This window comes from Talpa europaea (assembly GCF_964194135.1).
Source record: "Talpa europaea genome assembly, chromosome: 1".
Classification (NCBI taxonomy): Eukaryota; Metazoa; Chordata; class Mammalia; order Eulipotyphla; family Talpidae; genus Talpa; species Talpa europaea.
In genome coordinates, this window is record NC_140073.1 from 48,760,860 (window position 1) to 48,783,074 (window position 22,215).

Below are 22,215 nucleotides of genomic sequence, written 5' to 3' on the forward strand. Positions count from 1 at the left end.
GAGCAGGGGTGCCGCTGAGACTAGGCAGGGCTAGACTGTGGGGCCTTTCTGCCAAGCTGAGGCCTGTGGACATGGTCCTGAGGGCAGCGGGGGGCCATGGAAAGCAGAGGAGCGGTGTGGGCGCACCTGAGGGGCAGGTCTGTGGCGGGAGACCTTGTGAGGCGGGTCTAATGGTCCAGGGGAGGGAGGCTGAGAGAAGTCAGAATGGGGGTTCCCTCACCTCATCTCTGTCTGCAGTACCTGAGGAACTTCATCCACGGGGGACCTCCTGGTTACGCCCCATACTGTGAGGAGCGGCTCAGAAGGACCTTCGTCAATGGAACGCGGACGCAGCCACCTAGTTGGCTGGAGCTGCAGGTGCAGCCCTGGATCCACCAGGCGTGTGTGTGTGTGTGTGTGTGTCTGTGTGTGTGTGTGTGTGTGTGTGTCTGTCTCTCCAGTACCCCAGAAACATTTTTTGCTTTGGGCTCTTTAAGTGCCCACCCCCAGGTTCTGGAATCCCAGACCTACTGAAACAGTAAAGTCTCCACTAGACGATCGACTCCCATATTCTGGCTTTTTGGTAGCAGTGCCCCGGGCAGGGACTTCCCTCTGTCTCCATGGCTTCATCTGCAGCACGGCGACAGTGACACTCATCTCACAAGTTCTTGTGACGGTTACATGATGTGAGGTCAGAAGCAATGCCTGACCTCTCAGCCCCAACTCTCAGCTCAGGGGTCCTGGAGGGTCAGTGGGGGGACGGAGCACAGCAGGCCTCCCTGGGCGCCTGCGACAAGGCACAGGCAATGTCCCAATGGGATGCTGGGGCCGAGAGGGGGCAGCTCCGATCGCAAAGGGAGCAGGGAGCCAGGAGCCCGAGGGACTAAGCAGGTGGGTCAGAAGTGGAAGGATTCCCACAGACCCTCTTTCGTCACTTCTAGGCCACCAAGTCCAAGAAACCCATCATGTTGCCAGTGACATTCATGGACGGGACCACCAAGACACTGCTGACAGACTCAGCGACCACAGCCAAGGAGCTGTGCAACGCGCTGGCTGACAAAATCTCACTCAAGGACCGCTTCGGGTTCTCCCTCTACATTGCCCTGTTTGATAAGGTATTTGGGCCTTGAGGCTTCCCTCCTGTCCCCCGCAGCTCCAACCCAGTGCTGCCCTCTGCCGGCTCAGGTGACTTGTGCAGTTACTTGCTTCTGAGGCCTGTCAGTAGGCCAGTGACCCTGGCTCGCCTGACTCTGTCGGATTGCGGGGAGCTATTAACCACCTGGAGAAACATCCAGTGCATCCGGTACAATGTAGATTGAACCCCAGACCTCACTTCAGCCTTGTGTGCCCCGCCTGAAGCAGTCCTCCCCTAGCGCGCAGAGACAAGGAGGGGTGTGCTGCCCTTGACGCTGACATTCACTTTCCAATTTGCAAATGGGAATGTAACTCCGGATCAGCTCGCTAGGGTCGTTTCTTCTCCAGTTTAGTGACCACCTGGTGTGCGCATCTCCTGGGCTCATGGCTGAGTCTGGAACCTTCTCTGCTGAGCTGTGGAGGGGGTGGGTGGGGTGGGTGGGCAGGGGAGGATTTTGCCTCCACACCCAGCAACATCACAAACTCCAGGGATAGAACCCTGTCGCCAGAGACACTCTGCCTGGATTTTTCCCATCTACAGAAACCTCCTCTGTTCTCAGGGACCCTTTGTCCATCAGGCTTCATGACTCTTACACTAGAAATAGGAACTCCCACATGGCTGCGCCAGTTCAGGGCCCATGGCTGGGACTCAAGCTGGCCTGCCTCTCTCAGAGCCTCAGTTTTCTATTCCAGTAAGAGCACTGTGCGGTCAGTGGCGCTTTGCCGTCCTCCCCTGCCTGCTCTCCCCCGGTGACCTCCACCCTGTGGCCACAGGTGTCCTCTCTGGGCAGTGGCAGTGACCACGTCATGGACGCCATCTCCCAGTGTGAGCAGTACGCCAAGGAGCAGGGCGCCCAGGAGCGCAACGCCCCCTGGAGGCTGTTCTTCCGAAAAGAAGTCTTCACGCCCTGGCACAACCCCTCGGAAGACAACGTGGCCACCAACCTCATCTACCAGCAGGTGGTGCGAGGGGTCAAGTTCGGGGAGTACAGGTGTGAGAAGGTGAGAGGAGCTTCTGGCTGAGCTTGCCTGGCTCACAGCGGCCTGCTTCTGAGGTGGGGCTGAGTGTTACTGTCGACGACCCGCCGTCAGCCTGACGGAGGCTGGGCATAGGCAGGCTTCTTCCGGATCTAACGTTCTTTTCAGGCAAGGATCTTGAAGAGCAGTCTGGCCTCTGCCGGTGGAGTCATCCCAGCCACGCAGTCCCTGTGCAGTGTTCAGTGGGTGTGTCAGAACTCACGGCATTGCTCTGAGTTCACCTAAAACACTTCTCTCAGGGAGGAAGAGAGCCCCTTATTTAGACCAAGCTAGCAAATGCGTATCCTTTTCTCTCCTTCTGAGGACAGGAATGACATGGTGGTTTTGTATTTGATGATGGCGTCGATGGTTCTCACGACCCTTACGATTGTGATGGTAATTATGGTGGCGGGATAAGGATGGAGATGATGGAAGCCAAGGGGATGGTTGGCCATGGCAGCGGTGACGGAGGTAGTGATGGCCTAGGTGCTCCTGATGGTGGTAGTGGTGATTGTGGCTTTAGTGAAGGAGGTGGTGATATTGGCAGTGGTGATGCTGAGTGGTGTTGGTGTTCGAGTAGAACGCATAGTATAGTCATATCTGTTGCTAAAATGGAAACACTTTGAACTTACTGGAAAATGTCTACTCCCTTCAAAGTGCCCAAGAGCCTTTCTCTATTGATCCTGCTGCCAGGAGAGCCTCAGGGGCTACCGCTCATCCACCCCAGGCAGAGCCCACCCGGGCCTCTGAAGCCTCTTCAGTATAGCCTTTTGGTTGTTCATCACTTTCACTGTCCCTGGGCCGTGTGGTGATGTGGCGGGGATGCACTGTCCTCCCTGACAGTCACCTGGCAAGCCCTCCCCTTCTGTTGTCACCCCTCGTCCATCTCCCTAGGCTGGGAACAGAGTGGCTGACCCATTTACCCATAGACTAGCTGATCTCCTGGGTCAGCACATGTGTTCCTGGGCAGGACCCAGCTCTGTTCTAGTGCCGAGGGGACCTGGGGGAAGGCAAGGGTATGGCCCTGAGTTTAGGGAGCACAGGGTTCCACCAAGTACACAGGAGTTCCTAGTGAATCCATGAGAACACAGCTTCCCAAAGGCCTGGTTACAGGAAGCAGGGGCCTGCGGCCTTCAGCATTCCAGAAGGCCTTCCTATACAGTGTGACTGAGACATCCTTCCCCACCCAGGAGGATGACCTGGCTGAGCTGGCCTCCCAGCAGTACTTTGTGGATTACGGCTCCGAGATGATCCTGGAGCGCCTCTTGAGCCTCGTGCCCACCTACATCCCCGACCGCGAGATCACGTCCCTGAAGACATTGGAGAAGTGGGCCCAGCTGGCCATTGCTGCCCACAAGAAGGTAGGAGGGTTGAGAGACGATTGGAGGAGGGCTCTCCGGTGACCTGGCTGAGGGGCACGGACCCAGGCAATCAGAGGGGTCACACCTCTCACCTGACCTGTCAGGCCAAGGGAACATGACGTATCCTAGACCCGTCTCCCACAGCCTTTCTCCATCGTGGACCTCTAGGCGTTCACTTGCCTTCTGCCATCTATAACTGGGCTGGTGCCAGGCACACAGGTGGATCGAGTCCAGCCCTGCAGTCTCAGGAGGAAACCAAGGGCCCAGGGTGTTGGGGTTAGGTGGTAGAGCTATGGCTCAGGGGCATTGGAGGAGCTTCTAGCAAGTATAACCTCATTTTCCCCTAAAAGAACCATGGCCCAACTTCCTTCCTGGGCCATAAACCAACCATGAATAGCTCCCTTTCAAGCTAAGGGGTCTGCCCCTGGGAGAAGGAAGACACCGGCTATGGGAGGAGACCCCCAGGCCTCTCACCTGCAGGCCTTGGTGTGTAAGAGCACAATCAGCTTTGTCCTGAGTTGCCAAGGGCTCCAGAGTGGCAGTCTCTTAAAAACTCAAATGCTTTGTGGCCTCTTCCTAATCAGGGAGCCCCACGAGCCCTTCCCACTCACCTTTTCCCCTCCCGGGTGAGCTGCCCTTGAGCCTCCACGCCCCACCCCTATCCCTTCCGCTGCATCTAGGCCTGGCTCACGGAGGCCCTCCCGACGCTCTCAGCCCCTCCAGAAAGAGCGATGACCTTCCTAACGCCCACATTTACCTGCCAGTTTCCACGGAAAGCTCAGCTGGGTGGTGACCTCGCCCACAGCTCCACTTGGCCGGACTCCCCTACCCTCCCTGTGCCCTCGCCCCAGTCTGATTTGGCCTGCACACCCCGCTCAGCCAACCGCTCCTTTCCCCAGATGCCTCCTGCTGATCCCTGCCTTTGAGCTGGGATCGTCTGCTTTTCTGTCACTCTTCTTGATTAGGGGCTCTGTGGGAGGGGGCCCTGCTTTCTCTAGTGAGTGCTCACCGATGTCCCTGCTAAGAGGGCCGTGAGCGATGGGGTGGCTGTGACTGACGGGGTGGGGTGAGGCCATGGAGTTCTGGGGCCACTCTCGGCCTGGGCGCAGGGACGCTGGATTTTCAGGCAGAACATGTAGAGTGTCTTTTGTCCCTGTCCCTCCGTGTCCCCCTCCAGGGGATCTACGCCCAAAGGAGAGCTGATGCCCAGAAGGTCAAAGAGGATGTGGTCAATTACGCCCGCTTCAAGTGGCCCTTGCTCTTCTCTAGGTTTTATGAAGCCTTCAAATTCTCAGGTACCCTCAGCCTCCCTGCCTCTGTGCCCTTCTCCCTGACCAACACCTTGGGAGTGGGGGGCCAGAGGAGGCCCGAGCCAGACTCTTGTTGGCCAGGCTTCTGCCTGTGGGCTGACTTTGTCTTTCCAGGTCAGTGTATTGAGTGGGTCTGGCCCCTTGTAGTCCAGTAGGGCTCTGTGGCACACAGTAGGTGCTCAGTAAAAGGGTTTGAACAATTGCCTGTTGAGGTCACCTACTGTGTATAGAAGAGGGTCACCCAGAGCATGGATGGGGTTGTCACTGCTGGGCCTGCTCTGTGAGGCTGAGAGTGGATGTTGCCATCGCAACCGCACACTGGCCGTCTGCTCAGCTACCGCAGGCCATTATTACTGGGCATCTGCTCTGTGCCAGGCCTTGTGCTGGTACCGGGTTTCCTAGGAGCACCAAAAAGCAGGCCAGAGGGAAGCTAGTCCTAGTCCAACCCCTCCCTGCACCCCACCCCACCGCAAGGTAGGGACTTGTCTCACAAAATCAGTGCAGGGATAGGACTCAAAGCAGCTCCCTAATTTCAGCACTCTTCCCATTGCATCTTGGATTTGAGCTTATAAGGAGGTTGTATCCTCTGAGCCTCAGTTTCCCCATTTGTAAAATGGGCTGGAGGTTGCAAGATTTGGAGGGGATGGGTGTGGAAGCAGGGAAGCCGCCCTCCCAGTGCCTTGATCTCTGCCCCAGGCCCCAGCCTCCCCAAGAACGACGTCATTGTGGCCGTCAACTGGACAGGAGTCTACTTCGTGGATGAGCAGGAGCAGGTGCTTCTGGAGCTGTCCTTTCCCGAGATCATGGCCGTGTCCAGCAGCCGGTTAGTCCATGTCTCCCAACACCCCACTTTAGCGCAGGGCAGGGGCCTGCCCAAAGCTGCATAAAGACCAGTTGCAGCGCTGGGGTGCAAACCCAGAGTCCTGATTCAGTACTCTCTGCAGTGCGGAGGGGAAGATGGAGGTGCAGACAGACAGGTGGGGAAGAAGGGGGTTCCCAGGGCTTTGTGGGGAGTGTTGACCTGGAGAGATGCACTCTGAGCACTTGTCTGCATGCACAAGACCCCTCAGGCAACTCCCTCCTGTGGAGGTGGGGGTGGGGGTAGGGGTGGAGTTGTGTTGAGATGGGTGTGGGTGGTTAGGACAGCCAGGGCCTGCCAAGTGTGTACAAAATGAGTCTGGCCTGGAGTTCAAAGCCTGAATGGGACTCACTTCTATATCCTCCTCCCAAAAATAAAATAGAGGTTCTTTTTTTTTTTTTAAGATTTATTTATTTATGCATACAAGAACTGGGGTACAGGCCAGATGTGTGGGAGGGTGAGAGGATTCACCAGAGACAGAGTGGGGAACAGAACAGGCAGACTGACTGAAAAACACTGCTAAGGGCAGCAGCGGGCGAGACAGGAGAGGTCTGCTGTGCCACGTGGGTAGCTCCCTGGCTAGGGATCGAACTCATGCTGCAGTGGCTGTGGATATCTTCACGGGTTGCATCTTAACTCCTTGCGCCACCAGGGAGGCCCCCAAAATAGAGGTTCTTATACTTTCCTTCCCTGAAAGTGATGAGTGCATTTATTAATGCAGTCGTTCCCGGGGGAGCTCTGTGTAAGCTGAAAAGTGCAGTGCAGTGGGAAGGGGTGGTGGAGCCGGGGTCCTGGAATTGAAGGGCTTCTCAGCAGTGCCTCCCTCCCCCTGGGGCGTGCAGGAGTGCTCTGGGCTGGGTCCCGTGTGGGCCAGGGTGGACCATATCCAGCTCTGAAGAGGCACACAGGGTACAGTGGGGACAAGATAGTCCTCACCCTCTTGCAGCGTCAGAGACGGGAGATGGACATCGAACAGACCATTTCAAAGGGACTAGTGTGATGAGGGCTGTGAGAGGTCAGGGAGGAGGTGGGATGTCACTAAAGATGGAGAAGGAAATAGCAAAAGGGATGAGCTGGGCCACTGCAGGCCTTCCTTGGACCACGTGTGACTTTGGCTGGGCCATGTCTGACTTAGGCTGAGACGTGTCTGGCCTCATGCTGGCTGGACTAGCCTCTTTCTGGCTGGGCCACGTCTGACTGAGGTGGCCTTGGTCTCCTTCAGGGAGTGCCGTGTCTTGCTCTCGCTGGGCTGCTCTGACGTGGGCTGGGCAGGACTGACCCCGGCTGGGCCCTGTTCTCCGTGTTGGTCCTGCAGGGGAGCGAAATTGGTAGCCCCCAGCTTCACCCTGGCCACCATCAAGGGCGACGAGTACACCTTCACCTCCAGCAACTCCGAGGACATCCGTGACCTGGTGGTCACTTTCCTGGAGGGGCTCCGGAAGAGGTCTAAGTATGTGGTGGCCCTGCAGGACAACCCCAACCCTGGTGAGTGGCTCCTGACATGCTGCTAGGCCCTGGGGGTCAGGAACATTAGGTAGATCACAGGCCTTGGCATTCCAGGCTCTAGTGCCTGTTACCTGTCCTTCCCCAGACGCCTTTGGCTCCAAGTAGACCAAAGAGCTTCAGTGCCCTGTGGAGAGTCTTCCTCTCCCTGCTGCCCTCCCCACCTCCCCAATTATTCTCTCTGTCACTCTCTCCAGGTGAGATCAGGGGTTCTTCCTCAGTGTCCTCCAAATACTCACCATCTTCAAATGATGGCAGCCATAGCACCTACCCTGAGCATTCCCCTGGCCGCTTCTGGGCAGGGCATGGACGAAATAGATGCAACGGATCCCAGTTCTTCCCTCAGTGGGGAGAGGCAGTGGAAACACAGTGCAGTGATCTGGGAAGGGAGATCACCCAGAAGAGAGACCCATGCAGCCTGGGGTTCAGGGATATGTGAGCACAATGTTTGGGGCAGAGCGAGAACACGAGTAGAGGCAGAGGCTGGAGAAAGCAGTGTCTGGGAACTGTGGATGGTTTGGTTTGGCTGGAATGGACGAAGTGAGGTGAAGTCAGGAGAGTCAGCAAGGCCAGCTCCCAAGGCAAGTGGGCTTTCTTCTAAGGGCCATGGGTGTTGAGCCAGGGAGGGGCCACTCTAACAGCTTTGTCTGTTAGGAAAATTGTCTGTGGAGAGGTATGGCAAGGGATGGCAGGGTGCCCAGTGAGCAGACAGAAGTGGGACAGGGCCTCTGTCCTTCAGCAGGGAGGGTCAGCTTATCGGTCACTAACCCGAATAAAAGTACCAACCCAGCCCCTCTCTGCCCCGTGTGGCCCCGCGCACCTCTGCCTCCCAGCGGGTGAGGAATCAGGCTTCCTCAGCTTTGCCAAAGGAGACCTCATCATCCTGGACCATGACACAGGCGAGCAGGTCATGACCTCCGGCTGGGCCAACGGCATCAACGAGAGGACCAAGCAGCGTGGGGACTTCCCCACCGACTGTGTGTACGTCATGCCCACGGTCACCATGCCAGCGAGGGAGATTGTGGTACGTGGTCTGGGGTGGCCAATGGTGGGAAGGCTCCCCTGAACCCTTCATGTCTTCTTTCCATGTCTGTAGAGTGGAGTGAGGGACACTCACTGGTCTGCCACTTCTGAGATGATCTGGAAGGCTCGTGGACTGCAGGCTTAAGTCCTGTGCTAAGTGAAGAGAATGCTAGAAACCCTCAGAGGAGGAACGTCCCAGGGACACCATGGGAGGAGAGCGGCCTCAGGGCGGGGCGTCAGCTGCAGGGAGAGCACAGGGCAGGCAGACCTGAGGAGGGAGGCCCTGGCTCTGCTAACACAGCCCAGAACTCAGACAGTTTTTCAGGCAGCTCCTGAGTCAGACTGTTGAGTCAGGCATTTCTTCCACTGATTTGTCCCCCCACCCCGCCCCGGTCCCACCTTTGTAACTGACCCAAACTCATTCAGACACTGTCCGGAGGGAAGGGTCATGAGCCCAGCCCAGGAGGCAACACTGACTTCCAAGATGCCAAGGAGGAAAGGCCCCTGGGGTCCAAAGGGGCACAGGGTCCCCCTCCATTGAGGTGACCTCCAGCCTCAGTGCAGGGAACTCTGGGCTTTGCACTGTTGGTCCCCAGGGACCCCAGGTGGACGGCTGACCTCAGCCCCGTCTCTGGACCCCTAGGCCCTGGTTACCATGACCCCAGACCAGAGGCAGGATGTTATCCGGCTCATGCAGCTGCGAACAGCGGAGCCTGAGGTGCGCGCCAAGCCCTACACGCTGGAGGAATTTTCCTACGACTACTTCAGGTGACGGAACGGGGATGCCCAGGATGGTGGCCGCAGGCTTCTGCCACTCTCTGGTGGATGTGTGGGGTCAGGTTGTGAGTGCCCACCCACGAGCATGCTTGGGTCAGAGAGTGCCAGGGAGGGTAGTTTCTGTCCCCTGAGACGGCCACTCTTGGGGTGTGCCAGCTTACCCTTTAGGAGATGCTGACTGTGCTCGGCCTGGTGGGTCTGGGTACTCAGGTGGGCCTGTGCCTGGCTTAGTCACGAGGGGAGACAGGCAGATGTGATACTGTGTGCCCAGCTTTTGTGATGGAGATGCTGGGGGCTGGGGAACAGACTTTGGGGAGGAGGTGACTTCAAGCAGCATGGTGCAGGGGTGACCGGGGTGGACAGGCGCTACGGGCAGCACTTTCAAGACAGGAGCAGAGCGGGGGGCCCTGCTCTGGGCAGGTGGGCAGGGCTGGCTATGTGAGTATCTCTGTGAGGCCCAGGGAGGCTGGTGACCCCTGCCAGGTCACATGGCACCGCAGGAAAAGCAAGGCCTGTTCCCGCCTCTCGGCCTCTGATGCTGGGGGCACTGTGGATGGGGTCTCCTGGGGATCAGTGCTCACTGTTTCTGTTCCCTGCCAGGCCCCCACCCAAGCACACACTGAGCCGGGTGATGGTGTCCAAAGCCCGAGGCAAGGACCGGCTGTGGAGCCACACAAGGGAGCCTCTCAAGCAGGCACTGCTGAAGAAGATTCTGGGCAGTGAGGAGCTGTCACAGGAGGCCTGCATGGCCTTTATCGATATCCACACCCACAGGGGTGGGGGACAGGAAGGGTCAGGGCAAGGGCCTTAGGAGGGGGATTTAGGTGGACTGAGTCCCTCTAAGGGGCCCGGTTGGGCTCCGGGCAGGTAGGGGATGCTGAGCCGTGTTCAGCAGATAAAGGATGAAGTCGGTCCATCTATGTGCCTGGCTGCCTCGTCTGTTGTCTCCTCTGACCCTGTCATTGGGTTGACAGATGTGTATTGTACTACATGCTGAGTCAGGCATGATGACACAGCCATGATCAGACCCAGTTCCTCCCCTCATGGTGCTCACAGTTGAGAGAAGACATGCTGACTGGGGCTAGTGCTGAGATGGGATGGGCAGCATTCAGTGACCTGATTTGGCCTTGGAGAGAGCAGGGAGGGCTTCCTGGAAGAAGTAGGAGCTTACCAACCAGACCTTTGAGGGTGCTCTGAAAACTGAGCCCTTCCAGGATAAAGTGTCCAGGCAGATCCTGAAGCAACTGACACAACCACTTCATATCTGAAGTCTAAGTAGGCCTCTGTTAGTCAAAGGGGAGATGTGTGGGGAGTGTTCTGGGGGGCGCAGCACATGCAAAGGCCCTGAGGTAACAGAACAGGGCTATTTCAGGGGTGAAAGGCAGAATTTAACAAGGGAATCTGAAGACACAGCTGACTGTTTCAAGCCTGTTAGGAAGCTTGGACTGGGTCTCACAGACCCCAGGAGCTACTAGATACAGGGTGGCCGGGTCAGATTTTTTTATTTTGAAGGTCCATCCTGGTAGTTATGAGGTCTTTGGATATGGAGTTAGAAGCCTGAGGCAAGGACCAGCTGTGGAGCCACACAGCGGAGCCTCTCAAGCAGGCGCTGCTGAGACGGCTGATGAGGAGGCAGCCAGAGGAGGTGGGAAGAAAGGGTGGGTAGTGGGCATGGAGATCATGGTGGGACGACCTGGAGCAGCCTGAGGCTCAGGGCCACACAGTTGGGGGGAGCAGACCTTGTTGAGGAGAGCAGCTTTCAGCCTGCAGGCTTCCCTCATTGGCACAAGTCCTTCCTTGACAGCTCCCCACCCATGCTCAAGTACATGGGTGACTACCCATCCAAGAGGATGCGCTCCGTCAATGAACTCACTGATCAGATATTTGAGGGGGCCCTGAAGGCTGAACCCCTCAAGGATGAGGTGTACGTGCAGATCCTAAAGCAGCTGACTGACAACCACATCCGGTGAGGGAGTTGGGTGCGGGTGGGGTGGGGGCAGGGTGGGGGGTTGCGGATAAGGGACTGACTGCTCCCCTGGTGCTCAGGGCTAAAAAGAATCTCCTTTGTCAGGTGTGTGTGCCCACTGGGAGCCGCCTCCCTCCCCAGGCAGCCGCTGGCTCTGCCTGTGAACAGTCTGTCCTCACGCAGAGCAGAGCGCTCTCCTCAGCTCTCTCCAGTCCTAGCTCTGCCTCCATCCCGGGCTCTGGTGTTGGGCCCCAGAGCTTGTTACCTTTTCCTCCTTGCTGGGCCAGCCCAAGGAGGGGTGCTCATCTCCGAGCCTGAGAAGACCCGCCCCCTTCCCTTACACTCGGAGCCCCAGTCCCGCCCCAGTTTCGTCACCCTCTGCACCTCTTACTTTACCATCAAATGTACATGGTATCTTTTCACACGACATACTTTGTGCCTGCAGTGTCCACAGCCAGGAAAACCTTTTCTCGTTTTCTCTACATATCAGAATCTTCCTCATCAAATGTTCCCTCCTCCCAGCAGCTCTCCAAACTTCCCTATCAGGCCCAAGGAGCTCGGGGGGCGCCTAACTGCACGGTGTATATATCTAAAAAACAGATGAGGTGAAGAGCTTCTGCCAGAATACAAATCACACTCAACTTCCTTCAATAGGAAGGTCTTACTATAAAGAAAAATCCTTAACTGAGCCGGAGTCCTTGGCGAGATCATAGATTTCCATTCTGGCACAAGCCCCTTATCAGACTGATAACTGTGTAGCCTGCCGAGGCTGCCAACACACCCTGTGAGCGGCACTAATTAATCTGGCTGTCAGGGAGCTGGTCCTCAGAGAGGGGTGGGGGTCAGGGCAGGCCCGTGCTGCCACGGTGAAGAACCGAGGGGCGTGAGGCTCAGGGAGCGTTCTGGCGGGGGCGGCTGGTGGGTGCCGGTGACTGGCCTGTGGTGCCCATGCTGGACACCATCTCTTCCTGCAGGTACAGTGAAGAGCGGGGCTGGGAGCTGCTGTGGCTGTGCACGGGCCTCTTCCCACCCAGCAACATCCTCCTGCCCCACGTGCAGCGCTTCCTGCAGTCCCGCAAGCACTGCCCGCTTGCCATTGACTGTCTGCAGCGGCTCCAGAAAGCCCTGAGGTACAGCAGATGATGGGCAGGGGCAGGAGCTTGGGGCTGGTGCCGGGATCAGCTTCTGGCCGCGTGGGCCTTGCGGGATGAGGATGTGGCCACGTAACAATTGGGATCTGTCCTTGGGGTACCACAGCTGCCAGCTTGACAAAGGTTGCTGCATCCTGTGACCATCTGGACAGTTTGAGAATCTGGATGCTCAAAAGGGCTTGGCTCTGAGCATCAGGTCTGCTGGGGAGAAAACCATCTGGACCATTTGTACTTCACTAAGTCCACTTGCTTCCTTGGCTTCATTCCACCCCCCAGAGCCCCCTGGCTGTCATCCCATTTTACCGATGAGGCACTCGAGGCTCTGAGAGGCTAAGTGACCGTCGCTGGGCAGGAAGTGGTGGACAGGACTCAGGGCCGAGGTCTGCCTCTGTTCCCTACCACCCCATGAAGTCACCTACTCTTGACTTTCCTCCCTTCCTTGGTTTCCAGAAATGGGTCTCGGAAGTACCCCCCACATCTGGTGGAGGTGGAGGCCATCCAGCACAAAACCACCCAGATTTTCCACAAGGTCTACTTCCCCGATGACACTGATGAGGTGAGGGCTACTGGCTTCTTGGCCCATGAAGGGCCGGGCTCCCTCGGGGGACACGGGCAGTCCTGACGGCTCCCCTTTATTCCCATCTTGCTCCCTCCTCGTGCCCCTCACGGAGTCAGGGCTCAGCCATGAGGCCATGGACTCCAGGGGAGGGGGGGGTGGGAAGAGGAGGGGTCTTGGGTTCCTGGTCCAGCCCCTGCTTTCCGGAGCAGCCTCCTGGAAAAGGTCACCCCTCCTGCCTTCCCGCCCTCCTTCCTGTGAAAAGTGCTTCTGCCCTCTGAGTTGTGCTCTGTGTCGGCGCCGCATCCCTGACGCCAGCCTTGTTCCTGGGCACACCTCTCTGGGGCTTTGCAGCCCATTTTTCTGGAGACCCTCCCTCCTCCTCACCTGGCCTGATCCCGGGCCCCTCTTCCAAAAGCCCCGATTGTCTTTCTGTCCTACCACTCGGCCAGGCCGTCTCCCGGCCCTTGCCCTGTCTCGGCACTGCCTCTCGTCCAGATAAACAGAGTCCAACATGAAACTCGCAGTTTGAAGGGCACTTTAAGAACCTGTCAAGAGACTAGAGCCTCGGAAGTGCCACTGTAAGATTCTAGCCACAAGGACAGGCAACTTCCCAAAATCCTCTCCTGTCCCCTCCAGTGGAAGTTTCCATGGAGTCATCACCTAAATCATGATCCTCCCTCCACCTAAACCCTCTTAAGGATCTCCATTCCCTCTGACCCCCAGCCTGGGCTGCTGCCCCTCTCTCCTCTCCCTCTGGATGGGTTTTGCTTTCTTCTTCCTCTAGTCTCCCTCCTCACCCCATCTCCCTCGTCCTGGCCTCTGCCATCACGCATGCCTTGACAGCCAGGCCCAGAGGTCTGGAGCCAGGCCCACTGGGAGGGTTGCAGAAACTGAGATCTGGGAAGACCCAGACAGAGTTGTTTTTCCCTTTTTCTTTAATATGCCCGGCTCCAGGCCCCGGGCAGCGCCCTCGGAGAGGGAGGGTGTCCTGCATGGGAGGGGACTTGGTCTAGTTGGAGACACAGCCAGTGATGCCAAAGGCCTCCAGAAAGGCCCTGCCGGACAGAGCCGAGCAAGCCTCCCTCCCTGCCCCCAGGCCTTCGAGGTGGAGTCCAGCACTAAGGCCAAGGACTTCTGCCAGAACATCTCTGCCAGGCTGCTGCTCAAGTCCTCCGAGGGGTTCAGCCTCTTTGTCAAAATTGCGGACAAGGTGGGTTATGGGTCATTGGTTGTCTTATCTGCCTGCTGTAGCCTGTTGGGAAATTTTGTGAGGTCTTAGGAGCTGGTGGGGGCGGCAGGGGGAGGGCAAGAGGCAGAAAGGAGGGAGGGAAGGAGTAGGCTCTGTCACATGCTCACCTGCTTCTCACATTCCTGGAATAACCCCTTATATATTGCAACTTCTCCTGAATCTCTCCTCTGAGACACTGCACGACCGGCCTTGGACCCCTTGGGAACCATGTGGCTCCTCACCCTGCCCCAACACACATGAACTTTCCAGATTTGTTCAGACTGATCCCTCAGTTGCCATTATGAGGCCAATTAACCTCGAAATAACCCTGGAAGGGAGGGTGATCACCCCTACCCAAGAAGACACAAGACCTGGGCTCAGAAAGGTTCCATCATTTATTCAAGGTGACATAGCAGAGACCCAGATCCAGGTTTGACTCCAAAGCACATGCTCCTGCCACCACGCCACATTGCTCTTCCCCACTTCTCTGTCCACGGGAGTCTTTGAGGCCCAGCCTTAAAGCCCCCTCCTGTGGGAAGGCTTCCCTAGCTGTCTCAGAGAGCAACATCAAGTACCCCTTCCTGTTGCTCACTCAGTTTTGTGGGCACCCATGTCTGTCTCTTCACTTCATGCTGGTCCCTGTACCAGATACCGGGGACCCAGACGTGACCTCAATGAGATCCTAGATCCAGGGGAGCTAAGGCCTCGAGAAGAACAGGCCACGGATGCTAAAGAATATCCAAGGCTGGGACTGGGCCTTGTTCTTAGCCACTTTGGGGGGCCTGAACAGCAATAAGTAGGTCTTTGCTCAGTGACTCTCCCTCTGGACAGGAGATAGGTTGTGTGGCGGACACTAAACAGCCAGTCAGGGCAGAGTGGGGCTGACATACACCCCTCTGGCTGTAAGTAGGAGTCTTTCAGAAGAAGAGGTCACCAGGAAGGCCTTGGGTAGAAGCTCAGAAAACTTACTATTGCTCAAACAAAAATGAGCAGACTACAATGGCCATGTCCCTAGGTCATCAGCGTGCCCGAGAATGATTTCTTCTTCGACTTTGTTCGACACCTGACAGACTGGATAAAGAAGGCGCGGCCCGCCAAGGATGGTATGTGAGGCCAGGTCCGGGTCCTCTGAGGTCCAAGCAGGGCAGGTGCTGGCTCGAGGCCATACCTTGAGGCCCACCCGCGTGGGATCTGAGCTCAGGTCTCCTCTGAGGCTGGTGCTAGGAGCCCTGGGATGATCCGCTGCCCACCCTCTGTGCCACAGGAATCTTGCCATCGCTCACCTATCAGGTATTCTTCATGAAGAAGCTGTGGACCACCACAGTGCCAGGGAAGGACCCCATGGCTGACTCCATCTTCCACTATTACCAGGTGAGCACCTCTGTCCTTGTTGCCTCTATGTGCTGCCCGCCTGGCTGTGCTTTGACTGGGAAAGCAGAGCCCTGGAACAGCAAGGCCTCAAAGCAGTTACTTCTGGGGCCCTAGGGAGTGTCACTACCTCAGAGCCGTCTTCAGGTTAACCCCCAGCCCTTGGGGGCTTGACAGCTTCTGAATATTCAATTCCCACCTTCTCAGCTCCTTCCCCAGGTGAGGCGGCTGTCCTCCGAATTCAAACAGCTACGCCAGGGCCATGGCGTAGCCAAGCCCTTGATGTGAGTCTGTCAGCACTTCCAGGCAGATGCATGTGCCTGCAGAAGTCCACATGCTGAGCCTCTATAATGTCTCTGGCCCTTGTCACTCATTCTGTCTCCCAAGAAACTTCAAGAAGTAGTGTGTTCCCATTTTACAGAGGGAGAAACTGAGACTTAGAGACTAAATAATAGAATAAGCATCGCGTGGCTGGTGGAACTTGGGTGTGGTGATGCAGATGCTGGCTCATGCAGACTCTGCTCTTCTGGGCTAGCCTGTTTACCATTCTGTGAGAGACGCGAACCCAGCTGCTGGGAAGGAGGGAGGCGGGGCTGGCAGCGGCTGTGATGGAGGCCCACCTGGCCTGAGAGTCAGAAGCACTGCCCTCATTCAAGCCTGGGGTCCGCCTCTTCTCCATGCCTCCTCCCACCCTGACCCCGGGTTGCCCATTTGGTCACTGGCACCATCAACTACCCCAAGGCAGAAACCCAACAGTCAGCCCTGGCATGTCCCTTCCCTCATCTCCTATGTCCCAAATCATTCATCTAATGCTTTCACCTGCTGACTAGTTCTAGACTCTGTCCCTCCATCACACTACCAGCTTCTGCCGGATCACCATCTTCTCTCACCCAGATGAAGCCCTACCTTTCTGTCTCCCCCACCTGTCTTTGCTCCCCTTCAATCTATTCCCACAGGGTGGCCATCCTGTTTTCCAGACCCTCTCAGTAGCTTTCCATTGCTACTAGGGATCCCCAAATCCTGACCTGACCCTAAATGGGGAGTGCACTACCTATTTCTGCTGCCTAGTCTTGTATGTAGCACCCCATTGCTTGGTTCATTCTAGCTATAGGTTTTTCAGATTCTCAAGCCAGCCACAGGGGCTCCGGAATGTTCATTTGAGGTGTTCTTCAACTCTTTCCTTCACCTCCTAAGCTTTTAATTCAGTCACCTTGTCATAAGGGAGGTCCCTCCCTGTCCCACAACTGTTTTGGGTTACCCTGTTATATGTTCTCATCTTCAGAGAACAATCCCTTTGAACACTGTAATTATATATTGATTTGGTGTGATGGTTAATGTCTATTCATGCCGTGACTACGAGTTCCCTGACAACAGGGTATGTGTTACTGTTGAAAGGACCTGACTCATAACAGTTACTCAGTGAGTATTTATGGGATCGCTGGATGGGTGACTAGGGGATTGGTGACTCGATGAATGGACGGGTAGGAGATTGGAAGGTGAATGAATTTACGAATGGGTATTAGTGAGTGGACAGGTGGAAGAATAGGTGCACAGGTGGGTGGATGGACTGACAAATGGGGAAATGGATTGTGGGGGTAGGCAGACCCAATGGGTGGGGCGGTGGATATATGAATGGGGAGAAGTGAGTAGATAAAAAGGTGTGTGGATAATAACTGGCTCATAATTATATGTAATTGTGTGATAATGGCAAAAGTCAGGTTTCTCATCTACAGTGTCCTCGAGCCAGCCTCAGTTTCCCTATGCTCCAAACAGTGGGTAAGACTGTTAAGGCTCCAGAAGCCGGTGGGAAGCACTGGCTCATCAGAGGCTTACTCCTTACCTCAGCTACTCTGGTTCGGTGTCTGGAAAGTCAAGGTGGGGGACGAGTTTGGTGCTGCAGATGAAACCAGACCATCTTGGGAACACAATGGGAGGCGCCAGCCTGACAGGCTTTTCCCAAGGAAGGTCAGGCCCAGGAGGTTCAGGCGATGGAATAGTCTCAAGTTCACCAGCTGGTCACGCTGAGCACCTTCACCTCTGAAGTAGGACTGCTCACCTCACTGGACTGTTACGGGAGGAAATAAGATCACATTCCACATGGTTGTGCTTTCCAACATCTCCTGCTGGGTCTGTGCAGGCACAACTGCCGTCTCCCTAAGCTTGGTCTCCGGTCCCTGGAGAGCAGTGTCAGCTAAGGCCAGAGAAGCGGGGAAGCCCAAGTGCGGGATAAGACGGTAGACCAGCCTAAGGTGGTCGGCTCGGAGCCTATTCCTTCCAGAACCCTCCACATCTGTGACCTGCTCTATGTCTGGCAGGAGTTGCCCAAGTATCTCCGAGGCTACCACAAGTGCACGAGGGAGGAGGTGCTACAGCTAGGGGCGCTGATCTACAGGGTCAAGTTCGAGGAGGACAAGTCCTACTTCCCTAGCATCCCCAAGCTGCTACGGGAGCTGGTGCCCCAGGACCTCATCCGGCAGGTCTCACCTGACGACTGGAAGCGGGTGAGCATGGGGAATGGGCAGTGGGGACAGGGAGCCCCCCCCCAGAGGGCCTCTGGGAACCTCAGGGGTCAAAAGGGCAGGTACTGACCAGCAGCCCAAGCCCAAGGAAATTCCTCTGTGGCCCTGTATATGAGAGGGTTCCCCTCCCCTTCTCCTCTCTATCTGCTTTACTTTCCAGTCCCTCAGGTACAGGATTCAACTGACGACTTGGCAGTAATCTGCTCTGTCCTGGTTACCATGGTGACCTATTTTACTTGCTACTCTTGGCCTGCCTGGTTGGAGGAGGGGAGGGAGGTCAGGAGTCCATTAACTGGAATAAGTGGGAACCCCTCCTGGTCTCCAGGACCCCCATCCTATGCCCAGCCCTCCAGGGTCCATGACAGCTGCTAACAGGGCAAACGGGGCAGGAGTGGCAGGGGACAGGCCTCTGACCCACCCTCCCCCTGCAGTCCATCGTCGCCTATTTCAACAAGCATGCAGGGAAGTCCAAGGAGGAGGCCAAGCTGGCCTTCCTGAAGCTCATCTTCAAGTGGCCCACTTTTGGCTCCGCCTTCTTCGAGGTGAAGGTATGCTATGGAGATGCGTCTCGGAGGAGGAAGAGGGAAAGGAGGGGACAAGAAGTCACAGAGAGTCCTCCCCAGGACCGTGGGAAACAGCAATGGTTTGTGCCACCCTCTGGCAAGGGAAGAAGGGGAACATTCTCAGCCTTGCTCCGAGCTAAATGTCTCGGCTAAGTGCTGAGCTCCGGGATGCAGAGGGTCCTGAAGCTCGGCATGGCAGGGGAGGGCAAACATGTAAACTGGCAAACTAATGGAGGATGATCTGTGCTGTGGCAGAGGGTCCCTCATCTGGGTAGAGAGACCTACCCAGACTATGAAAGCTGGGAAGGCTTCCTGGAGGAGGTAAACACCTGAACTTTCCAGGGACACCCTGAGGGGAATGTTCCTGGCAGAGGGTCCAGCATGAGAAAAGACCCAGCGGTTCAAGAGCATGGGTTGGGCAGGACGCACCAGTGGTTGAGTGGTTATGGGTTTAGGGTCTGAGGTGAGCAGACCGAGGAGAGAAGCAGATCAGTAAGCCGGGTTTCCTCCTGCAGGTGGCAGCAAACCTTGGAGAGTTCTGAACAGGGGTGATGAGGCCAGAAGCGCAGTCTGACTGCAGGGGAGGGTGGATCTGAGGCTCACGAAAAGGCAGGAGAATGGCGCAGAGGCTGCTGTGAGAGCACGAGGTCAGGAAAGGGGGGGCTGGGCTAGGATGGGAGGCCTTTAGAGAAGCTTGCCTGTGCAAGGAAAAGAGAGGTAGGTAAGTAGCAAGAAGCACATTCAGGTTCAAGGAAGGTTTTTAAGATGAGACATTGGAACAGAGTCCTAGAGAAGCAGGAGAGAAGGAAAGGAGCTGCTACTGGGAAGACTGGGCCAGGGGGTCGGTGGAGACCCATGAAGGGATGTGGGGTAGCATGGAGAGCCCAGCAGAAGTTGTGGAAGGGCTGCCAGCACCCCTGGCACCACTAGGCAGCAGGAGAGGCAGACTTAATCCCAGCTGGGTGCAGTCTGCTCCTGTCCCCAAATGCACAGAGCTTTCCCTGCTCCGGGCCTCCCGCCTGACGGTTCTGGCTTTCTTCACTAGCAAACGACAGAGCCCAACTTCCCTGAGATCCTCTTAATTGCCATCAACAAGTATGGGGTCAGCCTCATCGATCCCAGAACTAAGGTGAGCGGTGACAGGGATGGACAGGGACTGGCTTCTCTGTCTGCATCTCTCAAGGCCGCTGGGTCCCAGCTCCCAAAGCCCCTGCCAGCCACCATCCTCACCTCATTTGGCCTCTTGGCCACACACCTTGAGAGGTTGTCTGTGTTTGCGCTGTCCACTTCCTTACCCCTCCTCTGTTCCCTCAAAACTTTCCCCTCCAGTAACTACCACCTTGCTGCTAAATCCAGCGAGCTGCTTTTTAGTACTTGGCCATGCAGCATCATTGGACTGAATGTTCCCAACTACACCTTCCTTCCGAACATTTTGCCCGCACCGTGAGGCTGGCGGGCTGTGCTAGGATACCTGCTGCTTGTATTTGTGGACCAGAGCAGCCCCGACCAAGGGGGCCAGGAAGCACAGTCCTACCATGGACACAGCGGGGATATGACTGGACCTTTGGCAAAGGGCACCGGTGACACCCTCTTTGCTTCATGCACCCACTTCCGTTTTTCCTCCTAGATCTCTCGGTCATTCCTCTTATTTTTAAGGGCTTCTCCACCCAAGTCATAGTGTCCCCAAGGCTCTGTCCTGTTTTCTTGTCCCCCTCCTCAAACTCTCCCTGGATCATCTCGTCCAGGACCACAGTTTCAGTGCCTTCAGGTCTTCCAAATTTTCCAATACTGACCCCAAATACCCAAAAGCCTACTGCACTTCTTGGGTGGCCCACTAGCTGGTCCCAGCCGAGGCCTGGGGCGGGAGGAGACTGCCTGCACAGCAGTCTCACTACACAGCTGGCTGCGACCCTCTCGCTCCTTGTGCCCTCCCAGGCCCCAAGGCCTTTCACGAGGGTTGTGTCTGTGGTGGGCTGGGGTGGAGGGGAGTGAGGCCAGAGGGTACAGGCTGTGCAGCTTCACTCTCTCTACTCACCCAGGACATCTTGACGACTCACCCCTTCACCAAGATCTCCAACTGGAGCAGCGGGAACACCTATTTCCACATCACCATCGGAAACCTGGTGCGCGGCAGCAAACTGCTCTGTGAGACATCACTGGTGAGCTCTCTTCCTTCCAGGCCCACCGGGCTCCGCCTCATCTGTAGCTTCAGCCATCCCCCCTGGAACACACAGGAGAAGTGCACAACTTGGCCTGGGGTCAGGGTGAAGGGTCGGTCTGGTTGGGGTCAAGAGGAGGTCAGTTTGAGGTTTTGAGGCCTGGCTTAGGTCTTATTCAACAACTATTGTTTGAGTGTCTTCAGTATCTGGGGGTTGAGCCTCTAACCCCTGAGTTCGACAGGAGAACCATTAGCAATGAGCTCTTCTGGACTGAATTTGACTTCCACGTCTAGCTCAACTGGTAGAATTTTCAGTCACTCCTGGAGGTAGACATCCAGGATATGAGGGACCCACAAGCTAAGATCTTAATATGGGGTCATAACTGCTCTGAACCTTAGACATCTGGCTGGGTGAATCCAACCTTTCAGCAGCATGAGTGGGGAGACTGAGTCCAGAGTGAGACAGGATTTGCCATTATCCAGAGTTTTGCCCACTGCAAGGTCCCAGGAACTGTGTTTTGGATCTGGGTGGGCTACCTCTGGCCTACTTTGCACTCTATCTTCTCTCCATTGTTTCCAGGGCTACAAGATGGATGACCTCCTGACTTCCTATATTAGCCAGATGCTCACAGCTATGAGCAAACAGCGGGGCTCCAGGAGCGGCAAGTGAATGGTGCAGGGGTGGCACCAGCACTGTGGTGTCTGCTTTCTAGGCAGCAACCAGTTTAGGCCCATCAGCAACCCCTGCAGCTGGCGGAGGGCCTCTGCCATCAGGGCTGGGGCACTGGGTAGGCCACCACTAACTGTACCAACTTAGCCTCTGATCCTTTTTCCAGTAAGGGGGCCTCGCAGGGGTTGCAGAACCCCTTCCCTCCACCGAGAGACATCTGGGTTGATTCGAGTCCTGGCTTGCTGTCGCCTTCCCACTTACAAGATTCCACAGCCACTTGGATGCCTTTTCTTACTTCAGACCAGTCCTATCACACAACCTCCTTCAACTTTCTGTGTACCACTGGGACAGGCAATCAAGAGTATGGAGAACCAAACAAACCAGGAATATTCTGAAACTTAAGGGACTGACTTAATTCCCCAAGCCCAGGACCCTCGGCTGGGGTAATGGAGACAGACTGCTTTTATATACTGCAGTGTGTGTGCTGAGCCCCTGCTCCAGTCTCCCCTGGTGACCCAGGGCTTTTATAAAAGCATGTGTTTCAGCTTCTGGCCCTATAGTGTCTTTGCTGGGGGAGGGGGAGGCAGAGGGGAGAGTTTGGGGTGCCAGCTCAGGGCCCTGTAGCCTGTATAATTGGTCTGTGCATGCAGGGCCAAACTAGTCCAGATTTGTGAGCTGGAGTGTGCCTGAGTCCAAGCTGTGTTAGAAAAGGGCTTAAAGGGACTGGCTGCGACCAAGGCAGATTGGGGAGACATGCCGAACATCAGTCTGGGAGGGGGGAACTAAATGCTTATGAGCTGGGGATCTGGAGGGGGTAACTGCTTCTGGGCCTTAACTAGGGCCAGTAGAACCAGAGTAGCCTTTGCATTTTTCCAGAAACATGTCCTTATCTCATTAAAACACCTCTAAGAACAAAACTGTCCTGGGTTAATCCTTTTATCCAGTGAATGCCTAAGAAATGTCACTTTGTGGCCAGGATGAACAAGTAAATTTGGTCACAACCAGGGTGGCTCTTGGGGGGTCTTCAGCTAGGGAAGTTATAATTTGGGGTAGGGCATCCTCCTGGGTGT

At 56.2% G+C, this 22,215-nt stretch overlaps 1 protein-coding gene across 4 annotated transcripts in view; it reads left to right on the forward strand.

The window, feature by feature from the left end:
• MYO7A (myosin VIIA) overlaps positions 1 to 21,271 on the forward strand; it is a gene marked incomplete at its 5' end in the record, with an annotated part of 61,517 nt that extends 40,246 nt beyond the window's left edge. For 2 of the 4 annotated variants that reach the window (XM_084228620.1, XM_084228618.1), the window contains 21 exons: positions 238 to 357; positions 921 to 1,094; positions 1,888 to 2,115; positions 3,321 to 3,491; positions 4,669 to 4,786; positions 5,498 to 5,624; positions 6,976 to 7,145; positions 7,997 to 8,187; positions 8,830 to 8,954; positions 9,564 to 9,739; positions 10,776 to 10,929; positions 11,904 to 12,059; positions 12,531 to 12,636; positions 13,736 to 13,849; positions 14,883 to 14,970; positions 15,132 to 15,238; positions 17,551 to 17,736; positions 18,186 to 18,302; positions 19,363 to 19,446; positions 20,357 to 20,476; positions 21,056 to 21,271. In XM_084228620.1, coding sequence (XP_084084746.1) covers positions 238 to 357; positions 921 to 1,094; positions 1,888 to 2,115; positions 3,321 to 3,491; positions 4,669 to 4,786; positions 5,498 to 5,624; positions 6,976 to 7,145; positions 7,997 to 8,187; positions 8,830 to 8,954; positions 9,564 to 9,739; positions 10,776 to 10,929; positions 11,904 to 12,059; positions 12,531 to 12,636; positions 13,736 to 13,849; positions 14,883 to 14,970; positions 15,132 to 15,238; positions 17,551 to 17,736; positions 18,186 to 18,302; positions 19,363 to 19,446; positions 20,357 to 20,476; positions 21,056 to 21,145 — 2,922 coding nt within the window. In that variant the 3' untranslated portion in view covers positions 21,146 to 21,271. Of the gene's footprint in view, positions 1 to 237; positions 358 to 920; positions 1,095 to 1,887; positions 2,116 to 3,320; positions 3,492 to 4,668; positions 4,787 to 5,497; positions 5,625 to 6,882; positions 7,146 to 7,996; positions 8,188 to 8,829; positions 8,955 to 9,563; positions 9,740 to 10,775; positions 10,930 to 11,903; positions 12,060 to 12,530; positions 12,637 to 13,735; positions 13,850 to 14,882; positions 14,971 to 15,131; positions 15,239 to 17,550; positions 17,737 to 18,185; positions 18,303 to 19,362; positions 19,447 to 20,356; positions 20,477 to 21,055 lie in introns of all 4 variants that reach the window. The other 2 variants (XM_084228619.1, XM_084228621.1) reach the window with 2 other exon arrangements.
• Positions 21,272 to 22,215: the final 944 nt, after the last annotated feature.